At 45.1% G+C, this 13017-nt stretch overlaps 1 protein-coding gene across 1 annotated transcript; it reads right to left on the bottom strand.

Annotated features, from left to right (window-relative positions):
* Positions 1–63: 63 nt before the first annotated feature.
* On the bottom strand, positions 64–4740 carry ecrg4a (ECRG4 augurin precursor a). Its single transcript, XM_035603881.2, has 4 exons — positions 4459–4740; positions 2371–2418; positions 2112–2281; positions 64–477 (listed from the first exon to the last, which is right to left on the bottom strand). Exons 1-4 carry the CDS (start codon positions 4526–4528, stop codon positions 328–330), a joined length of 438 nt encoding a protein of 145 aa, XP_035459774.1. The 5' UTR covers positions 4529–4740; the 3' UTR covers positions 64–327.
* Between the last annotated feature and the right edge of the window lie 8277 nt (positions 4741–13017).

Here is a 13017-nt window from a genome sequence, read left to right as displayed (position 1 = left end):
TGTGTGTGTGTGTGTGTGTGTGTGACCATTGTTCAGTGGAAGTGGAAAAAGCAGGCGATTCAGTCGGTATGGAGCCACATGTTTATTTACAACGGTGCCAGACCAAAGCCAAGACTACTTCCGTGTCATTCCTCGTGTCTGACATGTTCGGATGAAGAGAAAGACAATTGGTCACACACTGGCCGATGTAACGAATGAAGACAAAGAGCATTTATGTGGCAGGTCACGACTTGACGTCATTCTCTCAGAAGAGAAGGCTGAACTTACACGAAGAAACAAACACCTTAGACCGCCCACACGTCCCTCGGACTGCGTGCGAGCCTGGAGTTAATAGTATTCGTAGTTGACGTTGGCTCCGTGTCTGTAGGAAGCGTGGTCACGCGGGGCGATGGGGGCATTTTCATCGTAGTGATGCTGACGCCCTTGGTCGCTGGAGCGTGCCTGGTCCCTCCAGTACGACAGGTCGGTCTCCAGCCTCTGGTGATTGAAAAAAGCAGCACAGACGTGACTCGTTAGGGGAGTCGGCCTCGACAAATCTCTGGCTAATAGACACAGAGCGGCCGGTGAGGCTCCTGCTGAGACCGTCAGCAGGCACAGCTGGGCCAAATAGACGTGCATGAAAGGCAAATATTGAAAAGGCCAATGCTGTGACAGCTTTGGCCTTTCTAAGGAAGCAGCAGCAAATGGTATAACCCCAAGGTGTCATGCACGGGGCTGTTTTGAGAAACACTGCTACAAGGGCGGAAACGCTGTCAGTTGTCAAAAATAATGGGGGATGGGAGTCATTTTGTGCACTCTGCTTCCTCTCCCCCCGTCCTTGTTCTCTGCTCCCTGCTGTCCCTGCAGTCCCAGGTGAATTCCACCTGACGGTCACTGACCTGAAAGACAACTGATGCTGGGTGTGCCCGTGGGTTTATATTAGAGAGGGAAGTCGTGAGTTGTCGTGTACTGTACTGCTCGTTATTTACCCTTTCAGTCAGACGGCAACGTTTCGAGCACGTGTGCCACTTATCTGGTCACTCCACATTTCCGTCCTCCCGCATGTATAAAGATCCAGATAACTGCAGGTTCTATTGTTAGGTATCTGTTTTATCTTTTGTATGTTTTTTTTTCCTCAATGAAATGAATATTGTTAACTAACTACCAACTATGATAGCACACACAAAAAGCCATTGAATCTGTGCTGTGCGGACGTGGTTTGATAAACATAAGCATAAGTAAAACAACCTGACAACTGTCGTCACCCTGCTGCCGTGGTGCAGGTGTGTACTTCAGGGTGTGTCAGCAAAGTAACACACTACTAAATGTGTCACATCATCATCAGAGAGGGGAATGGAACGCTGCGGTGTTCCGTTGCAATTCTGATTTGTTGCTCAACAGACAACGCAGTACATGACCTCCCCATCATACCACGTGCCCCGCCCTCTTCGACCCAGCGAGCGCAACATGGACGAGAACAGATACAGAAATATCGCAAAGTCATCGAAACGTTTCTTATTCCATTAGAAAACACTTTGTGTCTGCAACACTCTGTTGCTCATGGAAAGAAGATGACATTTACACTCACAATTGTAGTAGTAGGAAAAAGAAGTGAGATTATTCCTCCCGGAAGCTGTGCAGGAGCTTTGTCATGTCTGAGAAGATGATTCAGACTTGAGACATTATCAGGTTTTGTTGTTTGTTATTTTTTTAGCAATGACGGTAATACCATTTCTCAAGACACTGGCATTTACCAGGCACCTCGTACGACACCAGTTGCATCATGGGAATTGTAGGATGAAGTGCATTTGCAGATTGACCCTTATCAGGGAGTATTTCAGCATCTGATGCTTCAATTTTGATAATAAATCTCATCATTACAGACATTTTTTAATGCTAAATTATTCTCTTTGTCTTCTGTGAACATCCAGTTGAATCCTGCTGCATTAGGATGTGGAAACAGATTTTTCACTCACAAAATCTGAACAGTTTGGAGGCGGGGGGAAAAAAAAGCCATGTTGAACTTTTTATGTCAAATGTGTTTTGTTGAGAAATTCTGCATGGATTTATGATTTCTGTTTGCTTTGAACAGAACAGAAAATCTGAACTCTCCTGGAACAGACACAACGCACCTGCTCATCAAATCCCATGTACATGAACTGCATGATCCACTGCTGCACGTCCGGTTGGCTGCGATCCCAAATGTTCCTCTTGGTTCTGCTCAGCTTGGCCAGGAACTGTTGAGCCTCGGAGGGAGGGACGGCAACCGAGGACTTGGACAGGGTGATACCAGGTCCTGCCACTGGGTGGAAGCACAAAAGGGCAAAATAATGAAAGGGCTATTTAAAAAAGAAATCAAATCTTTCCAGTGGAGTTCGTTGGGGATGTTACCGTCTCTTTTCCTCAAGATCTTGTGCAAGCTGCTCTCGCCGGCTACATCTGGGAAAGTGACAGAAGAGAACGGATGAGCTGCAGCGTGAACACCTTCTGTCACGATGGGTAAGTTAACCATTCACTTCTGAAACAGTCACACACAATTTGAGCTGCAACAGTTAATCGATTAATCGATCAGTAATTGGTAACTAAATTATTTACCAACTATTTTGATAACCGCTTAATTGGTTCTAAAAAAAAATTCAAAAGTCTCTGATTTCAGCTTCTTAAATGTGAATATGTTCTGGTTTCTTTGCTCCTCTGTGACAGTAAACTAAATATCTTTTTGTGTGTGGACAAAACAAAACAAATCATCTTGGGGTTTTGGGAAACACGATCCACATTTTTCACCATTTTATGGACCAAAATACCAATCGACAGATGAATCGATTATGAAAATAGTCGTGAGCTGCCGGTCTACACACAATGGTTACGATCAGTTTATTGGCAATCAAAGTGGATTTCTATTGGTCAATCTTTAAGTCCCCGTCTTAACTATATGTTAAATTCTACTTTTATAGCTTCAGACTTTATAGCTTTAATTTCATCAAAAGTCTTTGATTTGAAAATTAATATTCTGATTAGCAGAAGCAGTTTTACACTGAAGTTAAACCAAACCAGTTTCACGGGCGAGTTTGTTGTCAAATGTCAGAGTGGCGCCTCGAGCGGGATTAAAGGAGAAGTTGTCAACTCACATCCAGGGATTTTGATTGAATTTGTTTTGGTCCAGATTGCATGTAGATATATATGTTACAGCAGCTTCCCTCCCGCTGCTCTTCTCCCCCACTGCGCGTGGGGCAAAGCTCATACTGATGAAGTGCATTAATGAGGTGTCTTGCTCTCAGCCCGTTCAGACAGATGACCTTTCTACACCAGGACTGTGCATCTGGGCCACAAATCCAGCCGTCCAAGGGGCTTTAGTTGGGGGGAAGAAGGAAAAAAACAATGCCTCAGAGTGTGCAAAGACACCAGTCCGAATCTTAAGGTAGACTCTGTCATCGCTTGAGCACAAAACATCCTCACTGGGGTCAGACGTGGAAGGATACGGTTGGAGGAAATTGCTTGCATGTGTGTGTGTGCGGTTTTATTTTTCTTCCTCCGCTTGTTTTCCATAAAGGTCTGAACAGCAACTTCCCATCGGATTTAACATGTGTCCACAACATGTGCAGTGTCAATGATTCTTATCCCGTGTGTACTAATCTTCTCCCCCGCAACTATTGATATAAGTGAACATAGTGATGTCTGTGACCTTTATCCGCTTGCAGGCATCATTTGCACCTCGCAATTAAAGTAAAAGGATCAAATTCATCCAACTACAAGATCAGTGTTCTGATCTCAGCGTGTGTTGATTTTTTTTCAACAGATATTCGTGGTCCCCAGATGATGAATCATATTCTGGTGATCCCCTGACTTTTTTTTCCCTCTAGCATCATCAAATCCCCCCCAAAAAAGGTCATCTGTTCATTACTTTGATTTGTGATCAGATACCTGCAGGTTAATGTTTCCACCGCCCTGAACAGCAGCGCACGCATGATTGGTCACATGAAGTGAGATTGAAGTCTGTGTGTTAGTGTTGACTTTCCTTCTGAATCAGAACGAATGGGCTGTAATTACCATATTTCAGGATGGAAAATAACATTCGACACGTGTGCTTCAATCAGGTCCTGATAAAGTGGGGAGCAGAAATGGAAATTACACTTTGTTTTAAGTCAACGGGGGGAAGGCATCGATTCTGTTGTCCACTGATGAGTCCACATTTTCACTGTACTCTTCTCATCTCCCGCGTCCGCGTTACCTCGAGGGGTGGGCGAGAGAGGAAGAAGAAGAAAGACGGTGGCTGAGAAAAATCATCAGTCTGCCGACATTCTTTCTGCAGCGGCTGCTCTCTCCCTCGCTTACTTCATCCCCACACACCCTGACGTGCAGGTACTTCATCTTCCTTTCATCCGAGTGTGCTGTTTCAAATCCCAGCTGCCGCTATTTCACTTTTCTGCTAGTTGACTTTTGCTTCGCTTTGTCAAGAGAAGAGAAGGAGACTGAGCTCACCCGTCAGCGCCAGTAGTGTCACGATCGCAGCCAGCCCTGCGGCCCTCACACACTGCTGCTGGGGAGCCATCTCCCACCGGCTCAGGGTCCTGACAGTGCGGCTGAGAGGGAACGACTGTGCACAAACTCTGCGCGACCAGAGGGAAAAGTGGAAAGTGGCCCGTGGTATCGGAATGTCCTTTACCTTCCCCGCCTGCAGAAACAAGACTGGAACCGGGAGCTTTTGCTCTCATGAAGGAATTTTCTTGTGTCCCGGGTACTTTTCCATCTCCCACACACACACACACACACACACACACACACACACACACACACACACACACACACAGAGCACACGAGTAGCAGGGAGAGAAAGCTGAATTCCTTCTTTTTTTTTCACCTTTTAGAACAGAAATGAGAAGAAATATGATTCCACTGTCTGAGGTGATTGTAAATTGCGCTGAAGGATGAATCCACTGTCTGGATGTTTTATTGACGCTGAAGGTGTCTCTGTAACATTCATGTCGGCATCCCTGTGCCGATCCTACTGAAACACCCGAGGAGAAATCTGCGCAAATGAAGTCAGTGAAATACCTGAGCACGTCTTGGCTCTCGTCCCAGACATAAATCAGAGAGTGTCCTGAATGTCCGTGAATGTTCGAAAAGGCCTAATTCTCCAATTGGTTCAAATCTTTGGCCCGAGGAGACACAAGTTGTCCACCTCCCCCAGTGCTTCGTTTCAATGTACAGTCTGCTTTACCTTGGCCTTGATCTTTTCATTTAACAAACATGCCTCGCTTTTTTTTTATGCATATGGGTAATGAATAAAAAATCCATACATTTCCAGGAAAGATAGACGTTCCTTTCACTTGGATGGAAATTGCTTTGCTGAGCAGATAAGCTGAAAGGATACAGAATTAAAAGAAATAATAAAAACCTTTCTAGTGTCCCACGTTTGCGTCCATGTGGTGAGGCCAACTGCCACATGTGCATTAGTGTCTGTCCTGCTGCCTCCTCCTCCGCGCTCAGGACGCGTGACTTTACACTGGGGTGTCGTCGTGCTGTAACAAAAGACTTATGGATAGAAACTTTCTTTTCTGAACTGAAAATTTGCAATAAATCTGGTCTATGTGGAAAATACATTCTGGTTTAGCAACTGGCCACAGGAACAAGGCGGAGTGTCAGCACTGTATCCAGCTCTCATGTACTCTGTGTCTCAATGTCTTCCTATATGTCTCCTAACATTAGCCACTGATCAAAGCTGTATACTTAAAAAAAAGGCTGAATATTTTTTAAGCTGGGTATTGGGACATTTTCTAACACCCACCAAGAAGATTATGTCTTTTTGCTTGTTGGCTAACCACGTTCTGTTTTCTTGAACGTTTTAAAACGTGTAGGATTTTTCTTCTTTGTGTGTGTGCCTGCGTGCCTGCGTGCCTGCGTGCGTGCCTGCGTGCGTGCGTGCGTGCGTGCGTGCGTGTTTGCGTGCGTGCGTGCGTGTGTGTGTGTGTGTGTGTGTGTGTGTCCGTGTCCAAGTGTGTCTCCAAGGTGGAGACTAGTGTTTGGTTTGGACCTGCGAGCAGCCTCTCAGTCTCTCCCGAGTGTAGAGCTGGAATGCAGGAAATCAGAAGAAGGGAGAGTCGAAGGAAACAGAATTCACAAAGAGGAAAGATGCTGATTGCGGCTGAGGACGAGTGAGGATCTTTCATTCCTCACACGTTATGAAACATGCATGCCACCGGCTGTGTGACGGCTCACCGACGATTAGGATTCACGTGCACACGCCTCACGCCTCACGCCTCACGCCCAGCAGGTATATTAACGTACATACTGAAGGAGGCCGAGTCCCCTGGCGCCTCCTTGCAGCGAGTCTTATCAAAGGCCCGCTGCCCTCAAGCATTACTTGAAAACAGTTGTCTGTGGATTTCTCCGATTCACATACATCATGGGCCCCCGTGGCCCATTAGGTACAGAAGGTTGTACGCTCATCTGAAGGACGGCGGTTCAATCCACATGTCCAAGTGTCCGTGGGCGAAATACTGAACCTCAAATTGACCCCTTGATGTCGCATCAGTGTATGAGTGTGTGTGTGTGTGTGTGTGTGTGCGTGTGTGCGCAAAGCACTCGTACGTATACGTAAAGACCAAATGCTGTATACATGCGTGTGTGTGAATTTTACCTGTCGTATGAAACGCTTTGAGTGGTCATCAAGACTGGATATGTGCCAGATAAATGCAGATTTCTTTTGTATGAAAGTCCATAACCACATTGTGGAAACACACTGATCACTAACATCACCCGTTTCCCTCCCTGTGCAGTTTGTCATTTAATTCTCAGCCATGGAGCCGATTGGAGCCGAAGAGCGGATGATGAGAACCGGCGATGGACTGACATGAAAAGCCCACGGCGTTTCTAACAGGAGGAAGAATTTCATCGCCACAACACCTTCATACGACACCCGGTGTGATCCTGCCTCTCCAAATGTACCGCACACTGAGCTGGAAAGAAATGCAAAGCATCGTGACGTGTGAAACATTATGCCTCAGATCCAGGTACGAAGCTCTTTCTTTTTTTTTCTTTATTTGCCCCCAAATCTGTGAAAAGAGCATCTCGGCATCAGAGCAGCCGCGGACAGGGATGATGCAGAATGACCCTCATCATATCATATGTGTCAATGTTTGTTTTGGTCGTCCTGCGGATTCGGAACTGGAACATCCGCAGATCGGAAAAAAATGCTCGTCTCCAAACACAATTCCCCTCATTTTGTTCGCTCGCTCCCGCGTCACTCTTTGTCCTCTTTTGTCCGCTGTGACCACACAGACATCACGGCGGACGCTCTTCTCTCACAAGAGAAAATACCAAATACTTTGCTGAAAAAAGCTCTTATTTTTATGGATTCAAAGGGTCACAGCGTCACCATCAATCTGAACTGCCCTCCGTCTCTGCCTCGCTCCTCCGGTCGAGCGCCATCACAGTCAGAGAAAAGAAAGAGAAGATGGCCGACATCTCCAAAACCTTTTGGCAACGGTCAAGTTCATTTTCCCCTGTACTTCAGAATATAGCGTCACATTTTTTTTCCAGCCATGGAGTGTTGAACTTAAGATTGAAGGTGGAATGAAAAGGGTTCATTGTTCCGACGGAACATGCAGTGCTCCAGATGTGGCCTGTCCAAGTGAATTTCATATTTGTTTTGGAAATCTATGCCAGTGGTTTTCCAGCCTGTTTGAGTGTCTGCTCTCTCTGCGGGCGCGGGAGTTGTGAGCAGCGTGAACAAATATCGATTTGTTTTCCTGCTCAGATTGTTTCATTTGAGGGGCTGATGAGGTGAAGACCGCCCAGTTGTTTGACAAGAAATAAAATGAATAAAATATGAAGTTCTTGTGATCTTGTGACCCCTCAGACGTTGGTTGGAGGCCATTGGGGGTGCCCCGGACTTCAGGTTGGAAACCACTGGTCCTCAATGCAAAAGGAATGGAACAATTTGTCTGTTAATCCAACAGTTGATCAAACAAAAAATTCATCTCAAACGATTTTAAGATGAATTAATTCTGTAAGTCTTTTTTTTTTTTTTCCAGATCTCGGGTTCTGAAATATGATCTGATGCTCTTTTGTCTTAAATTATAGAAACATGAACAAAACAAGATATGACCCTGTGTTCTAGGATGGTTTTTTTTTTCATTGTTTTTTCTGATGACTTATAGAACAAAAAAAAGAATTGAACTGAATCCAAAAAATACGACGCAGAAGAAAAGTCCATGAGGACGACCAGGGTTTCTTTGATAACAGGACTCTGTGGGATTTGTTCACAGCAATAAAAGGAACAGAACGTCTCCGGCCCCTCGCATCCTTTGAGCACGGGATGGAGAGGAGACGTTGTGTGGAACTGGGAGAGGAAAAAAAGGACGAGATTAGAGCATCTCCATCAGTGTAATTCGCTGCTCGCATCCCGTCTACTGTACACGTGGGCCTCTGAAGAAGAGTCGGTGATGAGGAGTGAAGGAGGTGGAGAGAGGTCTGAGCAAAAGAAATGTGCAGAGCGAGGCAGGCGGGCCATCATCGTGTCAATACATCGTTGCTTGCTGACAAGCGGGCTTCCAGTCAACATTGTTCCATTCACAGGGGCTCATGCGCTCCTGCTGTCACAACAGCCCGCATCGCTTCTGCGCAATCAGTCGGTCATTTGTGCTCCTGATGGCCTCCGCGTCCCCGCGTGCGTGTGCGCAGCTGGCTCGTGTAGGGGGGGGGGGGGCAGATGATGGGAGGTGGAGGGTGGATGGAGGCGGGAGCAAGTCAGCGGGAAAGAAATGGAGGAACGACGGCGGGAAATTGACTGTTTTCGACTCAACTGAAGGCGATCGTCCTCCGTGAAACAGCCAAATCAATATTCATTCAGATGTTGTCCCTGATGTTGTTTTACCTATATGAGCTGTATTTATGTATCCCTTCTCTGGTCTCATCGACCACCCAAAGCGCTTCACGGTTGCAGGTCACACTCGCCCATTCACGCACAAACACATTGCCTTTTTCTGTCAATCGTCATTCATACACACATTCATTAGCTGCAATTTAGAGTTGAGTGCACGTAATTACTGCTTTGAGAAATTATGAGGTATAATGAAAACTAACACAGCTTAAGGTTTGGGTTCAACCTCTTCTTGCTCTATTCTCCAACCTGTGACATCGGGGCCAGGTCCCTGAAGAGCATCAAATATTGTTGTGTTCTTTGTGGCCAGTGTCTCTCTCTCTCTCTCTCTCTCTCTTGACTCCCAGCATCCCTCCCCACCCCCCTGTGTGACCTCTCATTTTGTTTCCAGCCTTTGGCCAGGACGCAAAAAAATGGGGGATTGTTTGGGATCAAAAACTTTTTATTTTTTAGACCTCGGTTGCGTTGCACAGTTGCTTCCTCTCGTGGCAAAGTGAAGGCTGTGTCTGTAGACATTTGCAAATGTGAGACGTACTGGTTGAGGTTTGGTTAGCGCTGGTGCATTATGTATGTTTGTCTACTTTTGTCGGGGTTTGCACGCATTAGCTTTTAGAATGGCACCCAGTAGTGGTCATACACCTCCACCAAGGCCCAACAGCTCAACCAAGACGTTATTCTTGGCATTATTCCCTGGGAAATCAGTGAAAATCCATAAACATGCTCTATATAACATGGTGTTAAGTGTAGGTTTTGTTTTGCCACATATTAGTTTTTTACAGGACCAGAAGCTCTTTGTATTTGACAATGTTGTTGTTCGGTCTCGGCCTCAACACAGACGTAGTTGCCTGAAGCACGTCTCCCTGTTTAAAGATGTCGTGATCTCAGGGAGTCGCCTGTGACACAAACACTGTTGTCTCTGAGCGTGACGTGTAATTACAGGCCACAAAGAGATGTTTTCTGTGATTCATGTCTTTGTGGGGGTGCTTCCTGCGAGGTCCAACAGGCCTCTCACTGTGGGGGCCTGGGGCACGGCACTGTCCTGCATAATTGATTCTCTAATTAAATGATTTTTTATTCCATTTCTTTTTCTGTCAACAGGGCAGGGATACTGTGGATAATTGAATTGTCAATGAAGACTACAAATTGGATGGTTTATTGTCAAGTAACTGTATATACACACCTTAATTTGACAACTCAAAAACTGGATTTGATATTAAGCCGGCGAAATCACTCTGGCCTCAACTCTTTGGATTCGCTTGTAGTTCTCTCCCCTGTGAGTCTATCCTAGGGCCAGGTTTGTAACATTTTATTTTATTGTGAATTAAGGTTCACTTGGAAGAGGCTGAATGAAACACAACTTCCCATATAAATTTCATGGTTTAATGTTATGAAACATATTTTTTGCCAGAGACATAAGTGACGTACGTCTTTTTATTCTTATTTCTACTCTGCATAATCCCAGTCTCATCCACGGAATTGAATTCACTGGTAACCAACCAAGCAGATTTTTTTTGATGACAACATCTCTTGCAGACATGTGTGTGATAAATGGAAACATGGAATACTGTCTGGTGACACTGTAACAAGCACCATACTGCCACCATGTGGACATTTCAAGGTACCGCAGCTCACATTTCAGTAGAACAGCTGTGCGAGGTCAACCTGCCTGCCCTCCATCATTGTGCCAGGCGGATGTTTGTCTGCAGATATTTGGTCCAAAAGAGACGAACTGAACTCCTTCCACCCCAGAAAGTAATGAATTCATTCATGTCCCCGAAGTGTTGCACATAAACCACAGCACTCTGTCTGTAAAGTGTGTTTCAGCCATTGGCCTCACTCGGAGAGACGTGGAATCCCAACTGTTGGCAGCGAAGTGCCATCAAAGCCGAGGCAGATGGCCCTTTAATCACGAGTCTGACGCTGACAGAAAGTCTCCTCTCAAGTGACCTCAAACATCCGCCAGACTCTGGCTGCACCAGCTGACAGGTACAGTACAGTATATACTGTATAGGGGACAGCAAATTGCCCAGATGGACTCAAACTCCTCGAGGGAAAATCCTCATCCTGACGGCTGACTGAGCTTGTACACAGTGTTAAAAACTGAAGTATTCACAGCAACATTTGGGATACTGAAAGGTAATCGCGCTGATATCAAAGAATAACACATTTTTCAGGCATGAGTGGAAAAAATAGTATTCATGCCTGGCCATCATACTATAATAGCTCGAGATGATCAGCGTTTTCACAATACGTTACTGATTTAAACCAGCATAGAGCAGTCGAGGAGTAGCAGCAGGTCTGTGTGTTTTTTGTGTGACAGATGTGGACGACAGTTCGTTTCGGCTACAGCTCAGGTGGAGGAGAGTGTCGCTGCCAACTCTCCATCTGTGGCTCCTCCGCACGTCAAGATGTCCTCGAGTGTGATGCTGAACACCGGGTCGCTTGAATTGTGTTCGGAGCACTGATGTCCGAAGGAGCTGTATGCGAGAACGCAAAAAATGTTTGCTTGGAAACTTTTTCTGCCAGGCCTCTGGTGATATTTCTGGAAAATACCATGTCAGAGTGAGACCATGTGAGAATACAGAAGGAAGTTGAGGGATGAGGTATGTCCAAGGCCGACAACAAGGTGTCTAGGCACTATACTCTTTTTTTGGACTGACTTTGGAAACCTCCAGCTGCGCTCTTCATATGTGGACAGAAAACTCCCAGTTTTCTGAACCTCCTCCGGAGTGCATGTTTAAAAAAATAACTCATGTAACGTCTATAACGTAAAGATTGTTTCATGTCAAGAGTTGAGCATCATGTGGCCTCGAGCTCTTCTAATTAACAAATCACACGGTTCAACAGGGCGTCGTTTTTTTTTAGTATTCTTCAAAAGATTTTATTGAACAAAAGTATTTCAATTCTCATCATGTTGTCGGTGATGCAGTACCATGGTTGGATCTCGACGATTCATATATGCACCTCATCTTATTTTGAATATATACATACAGTGGAGACAAGAATTAAATAACGATGCTCAATAAACATTCAGATATATCATATAAAAGCTGAGGACTCCATGATCAACACTTCCATTGGTAAACATATGCACGTAGCAAAAATAAACAGGAACCTGTTTGGTAGGACTAGAGTTAATTTCATCATGAACCAGGTGCCGGTATTTTTGGTTTGTCGACAGTGAAAAGTGGATGTTTCTTAGAGCCCTGCTCCCCTCAATCATTGCTGCTGCTACACCTGAACCAACGTCCCATCCTCTCCCAGCAAATGTGGTTTAAAATTGGCAAACACTTGCACATTTCCAACTAGATTGTTTTTTTTCTTGTCGTTTTTCTTTCCAATGTGTGTTTTTTCCAGACAGAAGAAGACAAAAGCAGGCTCCTCGTTTCTAGGTTTCAAGGGTCTGTTCTTGAAAGACTTTGCGAAAAGGACGCACTTCCTCAAAACTCTTGTACGGCTCTTACTAAGAGTCCCGAGCTTGACAGACCTGCTGCTGTCGGGTTACGTCCCCCAGCAACAACTGGACAATCGCTGTTCGGGATTAAACGACCGGACAATAGCTGTTGTTGGACTACTGGCTTCAACCCTTTAATAGTTAGGGGTCTTTTAGGGTCCTATCACTAAATTGTATAGATTTTTTTTGTTCGTGTGTAAATTACATTTTTCCTGGGAAAATTCTCTGTAGTCACATGATGTAATTATCTTTGACAAATACTTCAGGAGAAGTACTTTTTCACAACTGGAGCAGATCAAGTGTGTTTACTCGAAAGTGTTGTCAAAGAAGTTTTTTTTCTTTCATTATTATTCTTCTTCAGTCGGCATCCTCGTATAGCGACAGACATAAACCGGAAACCGTGTCCAATGTGACAGCAATGTAAAGCATAGAGAGCGATGAATGAACGAATGCCATGTACGGTGAGTGCAGTGCAGACCTGGAGCCAGCAGTACGGGTACAGGGTGGCACATTTGGTTACATTGATAAACATTCAAACTCTACTATTGCATGAAACGCTCCCCCCACTGCCTTATATAAGAATTACAGGAAGTTTCTGTATCCAGATTTTCAAAAAACATTGCTCATAACGACTGGGTGACGGAAGCAAGGAGGAATCTGTAAAAGTATTATAAGACGCAAAATTCAAATGGGGAGAGAGAAG

Source organism: Scophthalmus maximus, chromosome 14, assembly GCF_022379125.1.
Source record: "Scophthalmus maximus strain ysfricsl-2021 chromosome 14, ASM2237912v1, whole genome shotgun sequence".
Classification (NCBI taxonomy): domain Eukaryota; kingdom Metazoa; phylum Chordata; class Actinopteri; order Pleuronectiformes; family Scophthalmidae; genus Scophthalmus; species Scophthalmus maximus.
The sequence above is the reverse complement of the archived record's forward strand: the minus strand, read 5'-3'. Positions and strand labels throughout refer to the sequence as shown.